This window comes from Entelurus aequoreus, linkage group LG18 (assembly GCF_033978785.1).
Source record: "Entelurus aequoreus isolate RoL-2023_Sb linkage group LG18, RoL_Eaeq_v1.1, whole genome shotgun sequence".
NCBI lineage: Eukaryota > Metazoa > Chordata > Actinopteri > Syngnathiformes > Syngnathidae > Entelurus > Entelurus aequoreus.
Genome location: NC_084748.1, coordinates 51,428,886 through 51,453,479, shown reverse-complemented (window position 1 = coordinate 51,453,479; position 24,594 = coordinate 51,428,886). Strand labels below are relative to the sequence as shown.

At 38.3% G+C, this 24,594-nt stretch overlaps 2 protein-coding genes across 2 annotated transcripts in view; one reads left to right on the top strand and one right to left on the bottom strand.

Moving 5' to 3' along the window:
• Positions 1–5,934, bottom strand: part of LOC133634251 (heparan-alpha-glucosaminide N-acetyltransferase-like) — a 31,767-nt gene extending 25,833 nt beyond the window's left edge. The window contains exons 1-2 of the mRNA XM_062027375.1: positions 5,598–5,934; positions 1,839–1,957 (exon numbers count right to left, since the gene is read on the bottom strand). Of these exons, the coding sequence (XP_061883359.1) occupies positions 1,839–1,957; positions 5,598–5,664 (186 nt within the window). The 5' untranslated portion in view covers positions 5,665–5,934. The remainder of the gene's footprint in view (positions 1–1,838; positions 1,958–5,597) is intronic.
• A 20-nt stretch (positions 5,935–5,954) lies between these two features.
• On the top strand, positions 5,955–21,399 carry LOC133634253 (dynactin subunit 6-like). Its single transcript, XM_062027379.1, is given in 8 exon segments — positions 5,955–6,027; positions 6,030–6,063; positions 14,714–14,778; positions 14,869–14,974; positions 19,344–19,429; positions 19,825–19,872; positions 20,870–21,012; positions 21,071–21,399. Coding segments are annotated over 8 exon segments (633 nt in total). The 5' UTR covers positions 5,955–5,969; the 3' UTR covers positions 21,164–21,399.
• The last annotated feature ends 3,195 nt before the right edge of the window (positions 21,400–24,594 follow it).

The window sequence follows — 24,594 nt, the reverse complement described above, 5'->3', positions numbered from 1 at the left end:
GGTAGCAGTGAGTACGTGTACCTGGTAGCAGTGAGTACGTGTACCTGGTAGCAGTGAGTATGTGTACCTGGTAGCAGTGAGTATGTGTACCTGGTAGCAGTGAGTACGTGTACCTGGTAGCAGTGAGTACGTGTACATGGTAGCAGTGAGTACGTGTACCTGGTAGCAGTGAGTATGTGTACCTGGTAGCAGTGAGTACGTGTACCTGGTAGCAGTGAGTACGTGTACCTGGTAGCAGTGAGTACGTGTACATGGTAGCAGTGAGTATGTGTACCTGGTAGCAGTGAGTACGTGTACCTGGTAGCAGTGAGTATGTGTACCTGGTAGCAGTGAGTACGTGTACCTGGTAGCAGTGAGTACGTGTACCTGGTAGCAGTGAGTACGTGTACCTGGTAGCAGTGAGTACGTGTACCTGGTAGCAGTGAGTATGTGTACCTGGTAGCAGTGAGTACGTGTACCTGGTAGCAGTGAGTACGTGTACCTGGTAGCAGTGAGTATGTGTACCTGGTAGCAGTGAGTATGTGTACCTGGTAGCAGTGAGTACGTGTACCTGGTAGCAGTGAGTACGTGTACATGGTAGCAGTGAGTACGTGTACCTGGTAGCAGTGAGTATGTGTACCTGGTAGCAGTGAGTACGTGTACCTGGTAGCAGTGAGTACGTGTACCTGGTAGCAGTGAGTACGTGTACATGGTAGCAGTGAGTATGTGTACCTGGTAGCAGTGAGTACGTGTACCTGGTAGCAGTGAGTATGTGTACCTGGTAGCAGTGAGTACGTGTACCTGGTAGCAGTGAGTACGTGTACCTGGTAGCAGTGAGTACGTGTACCTGGTAGCAGTGAGTACGTGTACCTGGTAGCAGTGAGTATGTGTACCTGGTAGCAGTGAGTACGTGTACCTGGTAGCAGTGAGTACGTGTACCTGGTAGCAGTGAGTATGTGTACCTGGTAGCAGTGAGTACGTGTACCTGGTAGCAGTGAGTATGTGTACCTGGTAGCAGTGAGTACGTGTACCTGGTAGCAGTGAGTATGTGTACCTGGTAGCAGTGAGTATGTGTACCTGGTAGCAGTGAGTATGTGTACCTGGTAGCAGTGAGTACGTGTACCTGGTAGCAGTGAGTATGTGTACCTGGTAGCAGTGAGTATGTGTACCTGGTAGCAGTGAGTATGTGTACCTGGTAGCAGTGAGTATGTGTACCTGGTAGCAGTGAGTATGTGTACCTGGTAGCAGTGAGTACGTGTACCTGGTAGCAGTGAGTATGTGTACCTGGTAGCAGTGAGTATGTGTACCTGGTAGCAGTGAGTATGTGTACCTGGTAGCAGTGAGTATGTGTACCTGGTAGCAGTGAGTATGTGTACCTGGTAGCAGTGAGTATGTGTACCTGGTAGCAGTGAGTACGTGTACCTGGTAGCAGTGAGTATGTGTACCTGGTAGCAGTGAGTATGTGTACCTGGTAGCAGTGAGTATGTGTACCTGGTAGCAGTGAGTACGTGTACCTGGTAGCAGTGAGTATGTGTACCTGGTAGCAGTGAGTATGTGTACCTGGTAGCAGTGAGTATGTGTACCTGGTAGCAGTGAGTATGTGTACCTGGTAGCAGTGAGTATGTGTACCTGGTAGCAGTGAGTACGTGTACCTGGTAGCAGTGAGTATGTGTACCTGGTAGCAGTGAGTACGTGTACCTGGTAGCAGTGAGTATGTGTACCTGGTAGCAGTGAGTATGTGTACCTGGTAGCAGTGAGTATGTGTACCTGGTAGCAGTGAGTACGTGTACCTGGTAGCAGTGAGTATGTGTACCTGGTAGCAGTGAGTACGTGTACCTGGTAGCAGTGAGTATGTGTACCTGGTAGCAGCGCTCACACAGCCAGGACACGACAACCTCCGTGTCCAGCTGATTGATGACCGTCAGGACAGCTTGGTCCATCTTTAGGCTCCTGTGTTGCTTGTAGGGAGACTCAGCAGCTGCAGAAACACCACAAGTATCTTTTTACATCCTTCAAGTGCACACACACACACACAAAGAGAAAGTAGAAGTTCTCTTTAGTCTTTGTAATGACCACACTCTCTGTAAACTGATGACATCATTGATTGACTATTTCATTGTCCTCTTATAAAGCCAAACATACCTCAAAGAATTGAGTTCCTGGGTGGAATTGAAGAAGCATGAGGAATTTGAAGAGAATATATTGCAAATATTAGCACAGCGGCTTTAAAGGCCTACTGAAAGCCACTACTAGCAACCACGCAGTCTGATAGTTTATATATCAATGATGAAATCTTAACATTGCAACACATGCCAATACGGCCGGGTTAACTTATAAAGTGACATTTAAATTTATGTCTTGTGTTTATTTACTGTTTTAGTCATTCCTAGCTGAATATCAGGTCCCACCCGCCTCTCACAGCATCTTCCCTATCTGAATCGCTTCCACTGCCCTCTAATCCTTCACTCTCACTTTCCTCATCCACAAATCTTTCATCCTCGCTCAAATTAATAGGGAAATCGTTGCTTTCTCGGTCCGAATCGCTCTCGCTGCTGGTGGCCATCATTGTAAACAATGTGCAGATGTGAGGAGCTCCACAACCTGTGACGTCACGCTACTTCCGCTACAGGCAAGGCTTTTTTATCAGCCACCAAAAGTTGCGAACTTTATCGTCGATGTTCTCTACTAAATCCTTTCAGCAAAAATATGGCAATATCGCGAAATGATCAAGTATGACACATAGAATGGATCTGCTATCCCCGTTTAAATAAGAAAATCTCATTTCAGTAGGCCTTTAGTGGGACAAATATACAGTGGTGTACATACAAGAGTAACTCCCCTCTTTAAAAAAGGAAGCAAATTGGAACCTGGCAACTACCGACCTCTTTCTATTCTCAGTTCCATTTCGAAAGTAATGGAGAAAATAGTTTATGAACATGTCGATAGTTACCTTGCCACCAATAAACTCATGTACAAATTCCAATCCGGCTTCAGAACTAACCACTCCACTGACACATGCCTTCTCTATCTGACTTCAGAACTAACCACTCCACTGACACATGCCTTCTCTATCTGAGCGACCACATCAAACATGAGGTGGACGCGGGCAAATACTGCGGCATGGTCATGCTGGACCTGCAGAAGGCCTTTGACACCGTTAACCACGCTATACTGTTGGATAAGCTCAGAGCAATCGGATTTAACAAAACCTCTTGGAGCTGGATGCAATCTTACTTGGAGGGGAGGGAGCAGGTGGTAGAGGTGAACGGCACTGTGTCCCCCCCCCCCTCTCGGTGAGCTGTGGAGTCCCCCAAGGCAGTATATTGGGACCTTTACTGTTCCTAATATACATAAACGACATGTCATCGGCATGCGACTGTGAATTGTTTTTGTTTGCGGATGACTCTGCCTTGCTGGTATCAGACAAGGACAAGTCACAGGTTGAGAAAATCCTCAGTGCTGAGCTCTGTAGAACTTGCACCTGGCTCGCTGACAACAAGCTATCCATACACTTGGGTAAAACTGAATCCATCCTGTTTGGGTCCCACATCAACCTTCAGAAAGTCAATGACTTCACCATAAAAGTGGGTGACATTGTTATCACCAGGAAAGATGAGGTCACCTACCTAGGTTCCATTCTAGAGGCTAACCTTTCCTGTGATAAAATGGCAACCAAGGTAATCAGAAAGGTTAACCAACGAACGAGATTTCTCTACAGAATCTCCTCTCTGGTCAACAAAAGCACCTTGAGGATTCTGGCGGGAACTCTCGTTCAACCCTTTTTCCATTACGCATGCACCTCCTGGTACCCTAGCACCTCCAAAACCCTCAAATCTAAACTAGTCCAAACATCTCAGAACAAGCTAGTCAGGTTACTTCTAGACCTCCACCCCAGATCCCACCTCACTCCTACCCACTTCTCCAAAGTGGGCTGGCTCAAGGTGGAGGACAGAGTTAAACAACTTGCACTGAGCCTAGTCTATAAAATCCACTACACCTCCCTGATACCGAAGTACATGTCAAACTACTTCCTTAACGTAAATGACCGCCATAACCACAACACCAGGGGGAGCTCCACTAACCACGTTAAACCCAGATTCCGAACTAATAAAGGTCTTAACTCATTCTCTTTCTATGCCACATCAATGTGGAATGCGCTCCCAACAGGTATAAAAGAAAGGGCATCTCTATCCTCCTTCAAAACCGCAATAAAAGTTCACCTCCAGGCAGCTACAACCCTAAACTAACACCCTCCCCGGATTGCTAATAATCAAATGTAAACAATCAAATGCAGATACTTTTTCTCATGACTTCTGATCTCTCTCTCTCTCTCTCTCTCTCTCTCTCTCTCTATATGTCCACTACTTGATGTCCATATCCCCCCTCCTCACCCCCCCCCCTCCCCCCACACCCCTGATTGTAAATAATGTAAATAATTCAATGTGATTATCTTGTGTGATGACTGTATTATGATGATAGTATATATGATAGTATATATCTGTTTCATGAATCAATTTAAGTGGACCCCGACTTAAACAAGTTGAAAAACTTATTGGGGTGTTACCATTTAGTGGTCAATTGTACGGAATATGTACTTCACTGTGCAACCTACTAATAAAAGTCTCAATCAATCAATCAATCAATACACTTGTAAAGAACATCATGTCATGGCTGTCTTCAGTTTACAATCATTTCTACAACTCTTATTTTTGTGTGATAGAGTGATTGGAGCACATACTTATTGATTGGAGCACATACTTATTGATTGGAGCACATACTTATTGATTGGAGCACATACTTGTTTATTTGGAGCACATACTTATTGATTGGAGCACATACTTGTTGATTGGAGCACATACTTATTGATTGGAGCACATACTTATTGATTGGAGCACATACTTGTTGATTGGAGCACATACTTATTGATTGGAGCACATACTTATTGATTGGAGCACATACTTATTGATTGGAGCACATACTTATTGATTGGAGCACATACTTGTTTATTTGGAGCACATACTTATTGATTGGAGCACATACTTGTTGATTGGAGCACATACTTATTGATTGGAGCACATACTTATTGCTTGGAGCACATACTTATTGATTGGAGCACATACTTGTTGATTGGAGCACATACTTATTGATTGGAGCACATACTTATTGATTGGAGCACATACTTGTTGATTGGAGCACATACTTGTTGATTGGAGCACATACTTATTGATTGGAGCACATACTTATTGATTGGCGCACATACTTGTTGATTGGAGCACATACTTATTGATTGGAGCACATATTTATTGATTGGAGCACATACTTATTGATTGGAGCACATACTTATTGATTGGAGCACATACTTATTGATTGGAGCACATACTTGTTGATTGGAGCACATACTTATTGGTCACAAAAAACATTCACGAAGTTTGCTTCTTTTATGAAAAGTCTCAGTCATCTTTTAAATCAATGAAATATGCTCACTTTGACCTTACAGTTAGTGTTTGGGAGTATGTATATATATATATAAGCAGAGAGAATGTATATATTATACATATAGAAATGCAGTTAAGACATGTTAGCAGTTAGCTTCCAAGCTAAGTAGGTGAGTAACTTACGTCCCGCTGCCAAAGGAGCCACACACACGGCCATTAGAACCAGATAAAAGAAGTGATGTTGCGCCATGTCTCTGTCATGTGTCGCACATGATTCTGTGTCACTCAAAGTCTGTGCGGGGATCTTCTCTTTCTTCTCATCTCAGTCACGGCTTGGCTTCTTTGCAGCGACGGCAAGCGAGAAGGGTCAAAGTACAACATGTCCCACCACCACATAGTTTGCTGTTGTACTCATTATTGTGCTGTCTAGTCATTATTGTGCTGTCTACCCACCCGCTCACACACATTCAATATTTATCTTTCATTAAAATATTCAAAAGTAATATTATTACAAATATACGCGGAGACAAATGTGGCGCATGCGCGTTAACGTCAATGGCGGCCAGGTTGTCAAATCGAGTGTCGAGCAGTCGAGTGCGGCGCCTCCCTTCAGCATTAAAATGACGGATAAACAAAACGCCCAGAAAAGGTAATAGTGTGTCCCTGATGTTGTATTAAATGGTCGTAGAAAAGGTAATATTGTGTCCATGATGTTGTATCCAATGGTCGTAGCTAACATTGTTGTTGAAGTGTTGCTGGAATGTTAGAAGGCGACGTGAGCTAGCTAAGCTACTTTAGTCTCATTGTTGCCCATTTCTCTCCAATGTTCTGTTTTTATCTGGCCTTTTACATTATACATCATATCAACATTAACATTACATAATACATCACATTAACATTACATTATACATCACATTAACATTAACATTACATTATACATCACATTAACATTACATTATACATAACATTAACATTACATTATACATCACATTCACCTTAACTTGACATCATACACCACATTAACTTGACATCATACACCACATTAACATTAACTTGACATTTTAACTTGAGATCATACACCACATTAACATTAACTTGACATCATACACCACATTAACTTGACATTATACACCACATTAACTTGACATCATACACCACATTAACATTAACTTGACATCATACACCACATTAACATTAACTTGACATCATACACCACATTAACATTAACTTGACATCATACACCACATTAACTTTAACTTAACATCATACACCACATTAACATTAACTTGACATCATACACCACATTAACTTTAACTTGACATCATACACCACATTAACATTAACTTGACATCATACACCACATTAACTTGACATCATACACCACATTAACATTAACTTGACATTTTAACTTGAGATCATACACCACATTAACATTAACTTGACATCATACACCACATTAACATTAACTTGACATCATACACCACATTAACTTTAACTTAACATCATACACCACATTAACATTAACTTGACATCATACACCACATTAACTTTAACTTAACATCATACACCACATTAACATTAACTTGACATCATACACCACATTAACTTTAACTTGACATCATACACCACATTAACATTAACTTGACATCATACACCACATTAACTTGACATCATACACCACATTAACATTAACTTGACATTTTAACTTGAGATCATACACCACATTAACATTAACTTGACATCATACACCACATTAACTTGACATTATACACCACATTAACTTGACATCATACACCACATTAACATTAAGTTGACATCATACACCACATTAACATTAACTTGACATCATACACCACATTAACATTAACTTGACATCATACACCACATTAACATTAACTTGACATCATACACCACATTAAATTTAACTTGACATCATACACCACATTAACATTAACTTGACATCATACACCACATTAACTTTAACTTGACATCATACACCACATAAACATTAACTTGACATCATACACCACATTAACATTAACTTGACACCATACACCACATTAACTTGACATTATACACCACATTAACTTGACATTATACACCACATTAACTTGACATCATACACCACATTAACTTGACATTATACACCACATTAACTTGACATCATACACCACATTAACATTAACTTTATATTATACATCATATTAACATTAACTTGACATACATCACATTAACTTTATATTATACATCACATTAACATTAACTTGACATTATACATCACATGAAGTTGACATTATACACCACATGAAGTTGACATTATACACCACATGAAGTTGACATTATACACCACATGAAGTTGAAATTATACACCACATGAAGTTTGACATTATACACCACATGAAGTTGACATTATACACCACATGAAGTTGACATTATACACCACATGAAGTTGACATTATACATGTCATTTACATTAACATGACATTATACACCACATGAAGTTGAAATTATACACCACATGAAGTTGACATTATACACCACATGAAGTTGACATTATGCACCACATGAAGTTGACATTATACACCACATGAAGTTGACATTATACATGTCATTTACATTAACATGACATTATACACCACATGAAGTTGACATTATACACCACATGAAGTTGACATTATACACCACATGAAGTTGACATTATACACCACATGAAGTTGACATTATACATGTCATTTACATTAACATGGCATTATACACCACATGAAGTTGACATTATACATGTTATTTACATTAACATGGCATTATACACCACATGAAGTTGACATTATACACCACATGAAGTTGACATTATACATGTCATTTACATTAACATGACATTATACACCACATGAAGTTGACATTATACATGTCATTTACATTAACATGACATTATACACCACATGAAGTTGACATTATACACCACATGAAGTTGACATTATACATGTCATTTACATTAACATGACATTATACACCACATGAAGTTGACATTATACATGTCATTTACATTAACATGGCATTATACACCACATGAAGTTGACATTATACACCACATGAAGTTGACATTATACATGTCATTACATTAACATGACATTATACACCACATGAAGTTGACATTATACACCACATGAAGTTGACATTATACATGTCATTACATTAACATGACATTATACACCACATGAAGTTGACATTATACACCACATGAAGTTGACATTATACACCACATGAAGTTGACATTATACATGTCATTTACATTAACATGACATTATACACCACATGAAGTTGACATTATACACCACATGAAGTTGACATTATACACCACATGAAGTTGACATTATACATGTCATTTACATTAACATGACATTATACACCACATGAAGTTGACATTATACACCACATGAAGTTGACATTATACATGTCATTTACATTAACATGGCATTATACACCACATGAAGTTGACATTATACACCACATGAAGTTGACATTATACATGTCATTTACATTAACATGACATTATACACCACATGAAGTTGACATTATACATGTCATTTACATTAACATGACATTATACACCACATGAAGTTGACATTATACACCACATGAAGTTGACATTATACACCACATGAAGTTGACATTATACATGTCATTTACATTAACATGACATTATACACCACATGAAGTTGACATTATACATGTCATTTACATTAACATGACATTATACACCACATGAAGTTGACATTATACACCACATGAAGTTGACATTATACACCACATGAAGTTGACATTATACATGTCATTTACATTAACATGGCATTATACACCACATGAAGTTGACATTATACATGTTATTTACATTAACATGGCATTATACACCACATGAAGTTGACATTATACATGTTATTTACATTAACATGGCATTATACACCACATGAAGTTGACATTATACATGTCATTTACATTAACATGACATTATACACCACATGAAGTTGACATTATACATGTCATTTACATTAACATGGCATTATACACCACATGAAGTTGACATTATACACCACATGAAGTTGACATTATACACCACATGAAGTTGACATTATACACCACATGAAGTTGACATTATACATGTCATTACATTAACATGACATTATACACCACATGAAGTTGACATTATACACCACATGAAGTTGACATTATACATGTCATTACATTAACATGACATTATACACCACATGAAGTTGACATTATACACCACATGAAGTTGACATTATACACCACATGAAGTTGACATTATACATGTCATTTACATTAACATGACATTATACACCACATGAAGTTGACATTATACACCACATGAAGTTGACATTATACACCACATGAAGTTGACATTATACATGTCATTTACATTAACATGACATTATACACCACATGAAGTTGACATTATACACCACATGAAGTTGACATTATACATGTCATTTACATTAACATGGCATTATACACCACATGAAGTTGACATTATACACCACATGAAGTTGACATTATACATGTCATTTACATTAACATGACATTATACACCACATGAAGTTGACATTATACATGTCATTTACATTAACATGACATTATACACCACATGAAGTTGACATTATACACCACATGAAGTTGACATTATACACCACATGAAGTTGACATTATACATGTCATTTACATTAACATGACATTATACACCACATGAAGTTGACATTATACATGTCATTTACATTAACATGACATTATACACCACATGAAGTTGACATTATACACCACATGAAGTTGACATTATACACCACATGAAGTTGACATTATACATGTCATTTACATTAACATGGCATTATACACCACATGAAGTTGACATTATACATGTTATTTACATTAACATGGCATTATACACCACATGAAGTTGACATTATACATGTTATTTACATTAACATGGCATTATACACCACATGAAGTTGACATTATACATGTCATTTACATTAACATGACATTATACACCACATGAAGTTGACATTATACATGTCATTTACATTAACATGGCATTATACACCACATGAAGTTGACATTATACACCACATGAAGTTGACATTATACACCACATGAAGTTGACATTATACACCACATGAAGTTGACATTATACACCACATGAAGTTGACATTATACACCACATGAAGTTGACATTATACACCACATGAAGTTGACATTATACACCACATGAAGTTGACATTATACATGTCATTTACATTAACATGACATTATACACCACATGAAGTTGACATTATACATGTCATTTACATTAACATGACATACACCACATGAAGTTGACATTATACACCACATGAAGTTGACATTATACACCACATGAAGTTGACATTATACACCACATGAAGTTGACATTATACATGTCATTTACATTAACATGACATTATACACCACATGAAGTTGACATTATACACCACATGAAGTTGACATTATACATGTCATTTACATTAACATGACATACACCACATGAAGTTGACATTATACACCACATGAAGTTGACATTATACATGTCATTTACATTAACATGGCATTATACACCACATGAAGTTGACATTATACATGTTATTTACATTAACATGGCATTATACACCACATGAAGTTGACATTATACATGTCATTTACATTAACATGACATTATACACCACATGAAGTTGACATTATACACCACATGAAGTTGACATTATACACCACATGAAGTTGACATTATACACCACATGAAGTTGACATTATACACCACAGGAAGTTGACATTATACACCACATGAAGTTGACATTATACATGTCATTTACATTAACATGACATTATACACCACATGAAGTTGACATTATACACCACATGAAGTTGACATTATACATGTCATTTACATTAACATGACATTATACACCACATGAAGTTGACATTATACACCACATGAAGTTGACATTATACACCACATGAAGTTGACATTATACATGTCATTTACATTAACATGACATTATACACCACATGAAGTTGACATTATACACCACATGAAGTTGACATTATACACCACATGAAGTTGACATTATACACCACATGAAGTTGACATTATACACCACATGAAGTTGACATTATACATGTCATTTACATTAACATGACATTATACACCACATGAAGTTGACATTATACACCACATGAAGTTGACATTATACACCACATGAAGTTGACATTATACACCACATGAAGTTGACATTATACATGTCATTTACATTAACATGACATTATACACCACATGAAGTTGACATTATACACCACATGAAGTTGACATTATACACCACATGAAGTTGACATTATACATGTCATTTACATTAACATGACATTATACACCACATGAAGTTGACATACACCACATGAAGTTGACATTATACATGTCATTTACATTAACATGACATTATACACCACATGAAGTTGACATTATACACCACATGAAGTTGACATTATACATGTCATTTACATTAACATTAACATGACATTATACATGTAATTTACATTAACATGAAGTTGACATTATACATGTAATTTACATTAACATGACATTATACACCACATGAAGTTGACATTATACATGTTATTTACATTAACATGAAGTTGACATTATACACCACATGAAGTTGACATTATACATGTCATTTACATTAACATTAACATGACATTATACATGTAATTTACATTAACATGAAGTTGACATTATACATGTAATTTACATTAACATGACATTATACACCACATGAAGTTGACATTATACATGTTATTTACATTAACATGAAGTTGACATTATACACCACATGAAGTTGACATTATACACCACATGAAGTTGACATTATACATGTCATTTACATTAACATGACATTATACACCACATGAAGTTGACATTATACACCACATGAAGTTGACATTATACATGTCATTTACATTAACATTAACATGACATTATACATGTAATTTACATTAACATGAAGTTGACATTATACATGTAATTTACATTAACATGACATTATACACCACATGAAGTTGACATTATACATGTCATTTACATTAACATGAAGTTGACATTATACACCACATGAAGTTGACATTATACACCACATGAAGTTGACATTATACATGTCATTTACATTAACATGACATTATACACCACATGAAGTTGACATTATACACCACATGAAGTTGACATTATACACCACATGAAGTTGACATTATACACCACATGAAGTTGACATTATACATGTCATTTACATTAACATGACATTATACACCACATGAAGTTGACATTATACACCACATGAAGTTGACATTATACACCACATGAAGTTGACATTATACATGTCATTTACATTAACATGACATTATACACCACATGAAGTTGACATACACCACATGAAGTTGACATTATACATGTCATTTACATTAACATGACATTATACACCACATGAAGTTGACATTATACATGTCATTTACATTAACATGACATACACCACATGAAGTTGACATTATACACCACATGAAGTTGACATTATACACCACATGAAGTTGACATTATACACCACATGAAGTTGACATTATACATGTCATTTACATTAACATGACATTATACACCACATGAAGTTGACATTATACACCACATGAAGTTGACATTATACACCACATGAAGTTGACATTATACATGTCATTTACATTAACATGACATACACCACATGAAGTTGACATTATACACCACATGAAGTTGACATTATACATGTCATTTACATTAACATGGCATTATACACCACATGAAGTTGACATTATACATGTTATTTACATTAACATGGCATTATACACCACATGAAGTTGACATTATACATGTCATTTACATTAACATGACATTATACACCACATGAAGTTGACATTATACACCACATGAAGTTGACATTATACACCACATGAAGTTGACATTATACACCACATGAAGTTGACATTATACACCACATGAAGTTGACATTATACACCACATGAAGTTGACATTATACATGTCATTTACATTAACATGACATTATACACCACATGAAGTTGACATTATACACCACATGAAGTTGACATTATACATGTCATTTACATTAACATGACATTATACACCACATGAAGTTGACATTATACACCACATGAAGTTGACATTATACACCACATGAAGTTGACATTATACATGTCATTTACATTAACATGACATTATACACCACATGAAGTTGACATTATACACCACATGAAGTTGACATTATACACCACATGAAGTTGACATTATACACCACATGAAGTTGACATTATACATGTCATTTACATTAACATGGCATTATACACCACATGAAGTTGACATTATACACCACATGAAGTTGACATTATACACCACATGAAGTTGACATTATACACCACATGAAGTTGACATTATACATGTCATTTACATTAACATGACATTATACACCACATGAAGTTGACATTATACACCACATGAAGTTGACATTATACACCACATGAAGTTGACATTATACATGTCATTTACATTAACATGACATTATACACCACATGAAGTTGACATACACCACATGAAGTTGACATTATACATGTCATTTACATTAACATGACATTATACACCACATGAAGTTGACATTATACACCACATGAAGTTGACATTATACATGTCATTTACATTAACATTAACATGACATTATACATGTAATTTACATTAACATGAAGTTGACATTATACATGTAATTTACATTAACATGACATTATACACCACATGAAGTTGACATTATACACCACATGAAGTTGACATTATACACCACATGAAGTTGACATTATACATGTCATTTACATTAACATGACATTATACACCACATGAAGTTGACATTATACACCACATGAAGTTGACATTATACACCACATGAAGTTGACATTATACATGTCATTTACATTAACATGACATTATACACCACATGAAGTTGACATTATACACCACATGAAGTTGACATTATACATGTCATTTACATTAACATTAACATGACATTATACATGTAATTTACATTAACATGAAGTTGACATTATACATGTAATTTACATTAACATGAAGTTGACATTATACATGTAATTTACATTAACATGACATTATACATGACATTAACAGACGGATGTCCTAATATTTTCAGTGTGAAAATAGCTGCAGGAGCAGTTGTGTGTGTGGAGAGTGAGATCAGAGGGGATGTGACCATAGGTGAGCGTGCTTTCTCTTCAACAACAACATGATTATTACATTTACAGACACGTGTCTTTACACAATTGAAGTATTCTTCTGCTCACTCAGGTCCTAGGACGGTCGTGCATCCCAAAGCACGCATCATTGCAGAAGCAGGACCCATCGTTATTGGAGAAGGCAATTTAATAGAAGAACAAGCTGTCATCATCAACAGGTAGATGATGTCATTGAAGGATTATTTCAATGTAATAGTCAATAATAGTTATGTTATGTGAATGTTATGTTATGTGAATGTAATAGTTATGTCATGTGAATATAATAGTTATGTCATGTGAATATAATAGTTATGTTATGTGAATGTAATAGTTATGTTATGTGAATGTAATAGTTATGTTATGTGAATGTAATAGTTATGTTATGTGAATGTAATAGTTATGTTATGTGAATGTAATAGTTATGTTATGTGAATATAATAGTTATGTTATGTGAATGTAATAGTTATGTTATGTGAATGTAATAGTTATGTTATGTGAATATAATAGTTATGTTATGTGAATGTAATAGTTATGTGAATGTAATAGTTATGTGAATGTAATAGTTATGTTATGTGAATGTAATAGTTATGTTATGTGAATGTAATAGTTATGTTACGTGAATATAATAGTTATGTTATGTGAATATAATAGTTATGTTATGTGAATGTAATAGTTATGTTATGTGAATGTAATAGTTATGTTACGTGAATGTAATAGTTATGTTATGTGAATGTAATAGTTATGTTATGTGAATGTAATAGTTATGTTATGTGAATATAATAGTTATGTTATGTGAATGTAATAGTTATGTTATGTGAATGTAATAGTTATGTTATGTGAATGTAATAGTTATGTTATGTGAATCTAATAGTTATGTTATGTGAATATAATAGTTATGTAAATGTAATAGTTATGTTATGTGAATGTAATAGTTATGTTATGTGAATGTAATAGTTATGTTATGTGAATGTAATAGTTATGTTATGTGAAAGTAATAGTTATGTTATGTGAATGTAATAGTTATGTTATGTGAATGTAATAGTTATGTTATGTGAAAGTAATAGTTATGTTATGTGAATGTAATAGTTATGTTATGTGAAAGTAATAGTTATGTTATGTGAATGTAATAGTTATGTTATGTGAATGTAATAGTTATGTTATGTGAAAGTAATAGTTATGTTATGTGAATGTAATAGTTGTCAGGGTTTCCCGCAGTGCTCCGCCTTAACAACAAAGAGCCACCGCCTGAACTAAAGTCTTAACAAGCTGCTCCGCTTAGTTCTGCCTCTGTCAGTAGTCTCTGCAGCACCCAGCATTGTCACACCCACACAACCATTTGATTGGTTACATGCAGAGTGGTAACAGCCAATCAGCAGTGAGTATTCAGAGCACATGTAACAGCCAATCAGCAGTGAGTATTCAGAGCACATGTAACAGCCAATCAGCAGTGAGTATTCAGAGCACATGTAACAGCCAATCAGCAGTGAGTATTCAGAGCACATGTAACAGCCAATCAGCAGTGAGTATTCAGAGCACATGTAGTCAGTGCTCACGGCCCAGGCAGAGAGGAGAGATGGTGGGGTGAGCAGAAAGGTGTTTAGCAGGTAAGCATCAGGCAGCAGACTCTCCCCAAATGATAAACACCTCCCAGTCAACTACTAGTGACATCACTATGAGCCCGTTGACCTTCTAGAAACATAAGCGGCAGCTCAGCTCGCTCGCAGTCCTGGCTTGAGGTGAAGGCTATTTAGCTTTTAGCGTAACGTTAGCTCACTGCGTGCGTGTGTGTCTGTCTGAGAGAAAGACAAGCATTATTGACCTACAGTTAACAACTAAGTTATTTCACTTGACCCTTTTCTGTGTTGATTGAGCTGTGTTGAAGCAGCAAAAAAGGACATTATGTTAAATGAAGAGTTTCTGTCTCTGATAGTTGATATAATAATGTAAGTGCATCATAAAGCCTACATGAACTCCATGGTGTTCAGGGATGAATAGTCTCTCCTGTTGCTATTGTACTATTTTTTTCATCTATAGTTCCATGAATCATTAGTAATGTAGCAGCCTAGTTTTGAATGTCAGGGTCCCTGCTGTCACATGTTGATAACAATATAACATTTACATCATAAACATCAACTACAGGCTTCCCAAATGCTGTAATAAATGAAGCATGATGAGTTGAACATATGTCAGCATGTGGCCCCACTTTTAACTCTTTTTTTATTGTCAAACGCTTACTTACAGTAAGTCATTCATTTGACTTTGTAAGTCATTATTTTGACTTAGTAAGCCTCAGGAAACTAGGACTGTTTTGTTTTTACTTTACGGAAAAAATATCAAGATATATATCGTATATCGCCATTCAGCAAATGGAGCGGAAAACACAACCAAAAGTTGTAGGCTTCTTCACGCGACGAAGCCAGCCTACTTCACCACAGGCTGTAGTCTACTGCCCCCCAGGCTGTAGTCTACTGCACCCCAAGCTGTAGTCTACTGCCCCCCAGGCTGTAGTCTACTACACCCCAGGCTGTAGTCTATTGTGCCCCAGGCTGTAGTCTACTGCCCCCCAGGCTGTAGTCTACTACACCCCAGGCTGTAGTCTATTGTGCCCCAGGCTGTAGTCTACTACAACCCAGGCTGTAGTCTATTTCCCCCCAGGCTGTAGTCTATTGCCCCCAGGCTGTAGTCTACTGCCCCCCAGGCTGTAGTCTATTTCCCCCCAGGCTGTAGTCTACTACACCCCAGGCTGTAGTCTATTGTGCCCCAGGCTGTAGTCTATTGTGCCCCAGGCTGTAGTCTACTACAACCCAGGCTGTAGTCTATTTCCCCCCAGGTTGTAGTCTATTGCCCCCAGGCTGTAGTCTACTGCCCCCCAGGCTGTAGTCTACTACAACCCAGGCTGTAGTCTATTCCCCCCAGGCTGTAGTCTATTGCCCCCAGGCTGTAGTCTACTGCCCCCCAGGCTGTAGTCTACTACACCCCAGGCTGTAGTCTATTGTGCCCCAGGCTGTAGTCTATTGTGCCCCAGGCTGTAGTCTACTACAACCCAGGCTGTAGTCTATTCCCCCCAGGCTGTAGTCTATTGCCCCCAGGCTGTAGTCTACTGCCCCCCAGGCTGTAGTCTACTACACCCCAGGCTGTAGTCTATTGTGCCCCAGGCTGTAGTCTATTGTGCCCCAGGCTGTAGTCTACTACAACCCAGGCTGTAGTCTATTTCCCCCCAGGCTGTAGTCTATTGCCCCCAGGCTGTAGTCTACTGCCCCCCAGGCTGTAGTCTACTACAACCCAGGCTGTAGTCTATTCCCCCCAGGCTGTAGTCTATTGCCCCCAGGCTGTAGTCTACTGCCCCCCAGGCTGTAGTCTACTACACCCCAGGCTGTAGTCTATTGTGCCCCAGGCTGTAGTCTACTACAACCCAGGCTGTAGTCTATTGTGCCCCAGGCTGTAGTCTACTACAACCCAGGCTGTAGTCTATTTCCCCCCAGGCTGTAGTCTATTGCCCCCAGGCTGTAGTCTACTGCCCCCCAGGCTGTAGTCTATTGCCCCCCAGGCTGTAGTCTACTGCCCCCCAGGCTGTAGTCTATTGCCCCCCAGGCTGTAGTCTACTGCCCCCCAGGCTGTAGTCTATTGCCCCCCAGGCTGTAGTCTACTGCCCCCCAGGCTGTAGTCTATTTCCCCCAGGCTGTAGTCTATTGCCCCCCAGGCTGTAGTCTACTGCCCCCCAGGCTGTAGTCTATTGCCCCCCAGGCTGTAGTCTACTGCCCCCCAGGCTGTAGTCTATTGCCCCCAGGCTGTAGTCTATTGCCCCCCAGGCTGCGGTGGCAGCGACGAGGTGGTGACAGGCCAAGTTACACAGATCCTTACACCCACCCACCCCCTTCCCTGGTGCCCTCCTCCTGGAGAGTCACCACCTTAACTAACACATTTTCTGGGGGAAACACTGGATATGTTATGTGAATGTAATAGTTATGTTATGTGAATGTAATAGTTATGTTATGTGAGTGTAATAGTTATGTGAATGTAATAGTTGTTATGTGAATGTAATAGTTATGTGAATGTAATAGTTGTTATGTGAATGTAATAGTTATGTGAATGTAATAGTTATGTGAATGTAATAGTTGTTATGTGAATGTAATAGTTATGTGTATGTAACAGTTATGTTATGTGTATGTAATAGTTATGTTATGTGTATGTAACAGTTATGTTATGTGTATGTAACAGTTATGTTATGTGTATGTAATAGTTATGTTATGTGTATGTAACAGTTATGTTATGTGTATGTAACAGTTATGTTATGTGTATGTAATAGTTATGTTATGTGTATGTAATAGTTATGTTATGTGAATGTAATAGTTATGTTATGTGTATGTAACAGTTATGTTATGTGTATGTAACAGTTATGTTATGTGTATGTAACAGTTATGTTATGTGTATGTAACAGTTATGTTATGTGTATGTAATAGTTATGTTATGTGTATGTAATAGTTATGTTATGTGTATGTAACAGTCATGTTATGTGTATGTAACAGTTATGTTATGTGTATGTAACAGTTACCCAGAGAACATCATGCCCGATGTTGAAATGGAGCCAAAGACCATGACCATCGGCATCAACAATGTTTTTGAAGTTGGTTGTAGTATCCTTTTCACTACTTCTACTTCTGTACTTTTCAAACAGAGTATTGCACTGTTTTTGATTCATTAATACCGTGGTACTATACTAGTACCAGTATAGTGATACTATAATAGTACCAGTATAGTGATACTATACTAGTACCAGTATAGTGATACTATACTAGTACCAGTATAGTGGTACTATACTAGTACCAGTATAGTGATACTAGTACCAGTATAGTGATACTATACTAGTACCAGTATAGTGATACTATACTAGTACCAGTATAGTGGTACTATACTAGTACCAGTATAGTGATACTATACTAGTACCAGTATGGTGATACTATACTAGTACCAGTATAGTGTACAACCCTAGTCTTCTGTCTGTAAAGTTGTGCCTTAACTGCTGGCCCAGTGTCCCAAGCACTGAAGATTGGAGACAACAATGTCATCGAATCAAAAGGTGGGCTGACTAGCACAGATCACTGGTACTTACTTAGTATCACACACATGGAGATCACTGGTACTTACTTAGTATCACAGACATGGAGATCACTGGTACTTACTTAGTATCACAGACATGGAGATCAGTGGTACTTACTTAGTAACACAGACATGGAGATCACTGGTACTTACTTAGTATCACAGACATGGAGATCACTGGTACTTACTTAGTAACACACACATGGAGATCACTGGTACTTACTTAGTATCACACACATGGAGATCACTGGTACTTACTTAGTAACACAGACATGGAGATCAGTGGTACTTACTTAGTATCACAGACATGGAGATCACTGGTACTTACTTAGTAACACACACATGGAGATCACTGGTACTTACTTAGTATCACACACATGGAGATCACTGGTACTTACTTAGTATCACAGACATGGAGATCACTGGTACTTACTTAGTATCACAGACATGGAGATCACTGGTACTTACTTAGTATCACAGACATGGAGATCACTGGTACTTACTTAGTAACACACACATGGAGATCACTGGTACTTACTTAGTATCACACACATGGAGATCACTGGTACTTACTTAGTATCACAGACATGGAGATCACTGGTACTTACTTAGTATCACAGACATGGAGATCACTGGTACTTACTTAGTAACACACACATGGAGATCACTGGTACTTACTTAGTATCACAGACATGGAGATCACTGGTACTTACTTAGTATCACAGACATGGAGATCACTGGTACTTACTTAGTATCACAGACATGGAGATCACTGGTACTTACTTAGTATCACAGACATGGAGATCACTGGTACTTACTTAGTATCACAGACATGGAGATCACTGGTACTTACTTAGTATCACAGACATGGAGATCACTGGTACTTACTTAGTATCACAGACATGGAGATCGCTGGTACTTACTTAGTATTTACTGGTACTTACTTAGTATTTCCTGGTACTTGTGTCATGTCCCAGCTGACGTTGGAAGGAACGTCATCCTCACCAGCGGCTGCATCATCGGGGCCTTCTGCCAGGTGAACACCTGTGAGGTCATACCTGAGAACACGGTCATCTACGGTGCAGGGTGTATGAGGCGGGTGCAGACGGAGAGACCACAGGTACGGTGGTGTGACAACATGGTCACAACATCAGTCTTCATGTTGTCCTCTCTTTCAGCCACAAACTCTGCAGCTGGACTTCCTCATGAAGATTCTGCCCAACTACCATCACTTGAAGAAAACTGTTAAAAGTATTCATGCTGCCAACTAAAGTAGTCAACTTTCAATGCTGCAATAGTCAAGCTATATGATACTTGACTTCTTTGCTAATAATACTTGACTTTCAGCAGCAAGCCATGATCCTCACTAATGACCATTAAACATGCTTACTTTTGCACTCATGCTGTCATTCCTCATGTTCTTCTTTTTCAGGTCACAACCTCGCAGTAACCAAACTATTTGCCTTTCTTACAGCTCATTTGCTGGCTGTTCTACAAGAGCAGTGAACTTGTTTAAATGCTAAATAAAAAGAGAATACAACAAATCCTTTTCAACTTATATTCAACTGAATAGACTGCAAAGACAAGATATTTCATGTTCACACTGACAAACTTTGTTTGGCGGCCCGGAGACGTAGGAAGTCAAGGTGAGGTCGGCGGCTAGCGCGGCTAGCGCTCCAACAAAGTCCTCCTGGTTGTGTTGCTGTAGTCCGCTGCTAATACACTGATCCCACCTACAACTGTCTTCTTTGCAGCCTTCATTGTTCATTAAACAAATTGCAAAAGATGTCCAGAATACTGTGGAATTATGAAATGAAAACAGAGCTTTTTGTATAGGATTCTACGGGTAGCATAACTTCCGTTACTCGGACTTCGTCACGCACATACGTCATCATACCGCGACGTTTCAGCCGGATATTTCCCGGGAAGTTTTAAAAGTCACTTTATAAGCTAACCCGGCCATATTGGCATGTGTTGCAATGTTAAGATGTCATCATTGATATATAAACTATCAGACTGCGTCGTCGCTAGTAGTGGCTTTCAGTAGGCCTTTAATGGCAGCAACACATTGCAAAAAAGGCATTTTTACCACTGTGTTACATGGCCTTTCCTTTTAACAACACTCAGTAAAGGTTTGGGAACTGAGGAGACACATTTTTGAAGTGGAATTATTTCCCATTCTTGCTTGATGTACAGCTTAATAAAGGCCTACTGAAAGCCACTACTAGCGACCACGCAGTCTGATAGTTTATATATCAATGATGAAATCTTAACATTGCAACACATGCCAATACGGCCGGGTTAACTTATAAAGTGACATTTTAAAATTCCCGCCACACTTCCGGTTGAAAAACTCCTTTGGATATGATTTATGCGCGTGACGTCACAAAATGCACGGAAGTGTTTGGGCCCTATTGGACACAATACACAAAGCTCTGTTTTCTTCGACAAAATTCCACAGTATTGTGGACATCTGTGTTGGTGAATCTTTTGCAATTTGTTTAATGAACAATGGAGGCTGCAAAGAAGAACGTTGTAGGTGGGATAGATCGGTGTCTTAGCGGCTAAGTACAATACTTACAGCAACACAACAAGGACTACTTACCCTGATAGAAGACGCCTAGCTGATGCTTGCCGACAAACCCACGGATGAAGTCCTTCGTTGCGCCGTCGATCGCTGGAACGCAGGTGAGCACGGCTGTTGATGGGAAGATGAGGGCTGGCTGGCGTAGGTGGAGCGCTAATGTTTTTATCATAGCTCTGTGAGGTCCGGTTGCTAAGTTGCTAAATTAGCCTTAGCGTCGTTAGCAACAGCATTGTTAAGCCTTACCAGGCTGAGAATTTTTAACCGTGTAGTTACATGTACACGGTTTAATAGTATTGTTGGTCTTCTGTCTATCCTTCCAGTCAGGGATTTATTTATTTTGTTTCTATCTGCATTTGAGAACGATGCTATCACGTTAGCTCAGTAGCTAAGTGTGTCACCGATGTATTGTCGTGGAGATAAAAGTCACTTTAAATGTCCATTTCGCGTGCTCGACTCTCATTTTCAAGAGGATATAGTATCCCAGGTGGTTTAAAATACAAATCCGTGATACACAATAGAAAAAAGAGAGAGTACATAGTTCGGTGAGGTCCGGTTGCTAAATTAGCCTTAGCGTCGTTAGCAACAGCATAGTTTAGCCTTACCAGGCTGAGAATTTTTAACCGTGTAGTTACATGTCCATGGTTTAATATTATTGTTGATTTTCTGTCTATCCTTCCAGTCAGGGGTTTATTTATTTTGTTTCTATCTTCATTTGAGAACGATGCTATCACGTTAGCTCAGTAGCTAAAGTGCTTCACCGATGTATTGTCGTGGAGATAAAAGTCTAGTATCCCAGGTGGTTTAAAATACAAATCCGTGATCCACAATAGAAAAAGGAGAGTGTGGAATCCAATGAGCCAGCTTGTACCTAAGTTACGGTCAGAGCGAAAAAAGATACGTCCTGCACTGCACTCTAGTCCTTCACTGTAACGTTCCTCATCTACAAATCTTTCATCCTGGCTCAAATTAATGGGGTAATCGTCACTTTCTCGGTCCGAATCTCTCTCGCTCCATTGTAAACAACGGGGAATTGTGAGGAATACTAGCTCCTGTGACGTCACGCTACTTCCGCTACAGGCAAGGCTTTTTTTTATCTGCGAGCAAAAGTTGCGAACTTTATCGCCGATTTTCTCTACTAAATCTTTTCAGCAAAAATATGGCAATATCGCGAAATGATCAAGTATGACACATAGAATGGATCTGCTATTCCTGTTTAAATAAAAAAAAATCATTTCAGTAGGCCTTTAAGTTGTTCAACAGTCTCCCTTCTCATATTTTAGCCTTCACACATTTTCAATGTCTGGACTACAGGCAGGCCAGTCTAGTACCCGCACTCTTTTACTATGAAGCCACGTTGATGTAACACCTGGCTTGGCATTGTCTTGCTGAAATAAGCAGGGGCGTCCATGGTAACGTTGCTTGGATGGCAACATATGTTGCTCCAAAAGCTGTAAGTACCCTTCAGCATTAATGGTGCCTTCACAGATGTGTAAGTTACCCATGTCTTGGCCACTAATACACCCCCATACCATCACACATGCTGCCTTTTACACTTTCACCCTAGAACAATCTGGATGGTTCTTTTCCTCTTTGGTCCACAGATTCCAAAAACATTTTGAAATGTGGACTCGTCAGACCGCAGAACACTTTTCCACTTTGTATCAGTCCATCTTAGATGAGCTTGGGCCCAGCCAAGTGTTCCCGGGTGTTGTTGATAAATGGGTTTGGCTTTGCATAGGAAAGTTTTAACTTGCACTTACAGATGTAGCGACCAACTGTAGTTACTGACAGTGGTTTTCTGAAGTGTTCCTGAGCCCATGTGGTGATATCCTTTACACACAGATGTGGCTTTTTGATGCAGTAGCGCCTGAGGGATCCAAGGTGTGTAATATCATGGCTTACCTGCAGTGATTTCTCCACATTCTCTCAACCTTTTGATGATATTACGGACCATCTTTGCAGTCTATTCAATTGAATATAAGTTGAAAAGGATTTGTTGTATTCTCTTTTTATTTACCATTTACACGACGTGACAACTTCACTGCTTTTGGCTTTTCTATTTGTTCTTTGTTGTTGTCAAGCTGCCACACCTCTAAAGTGCTGTCTGCTGCATTG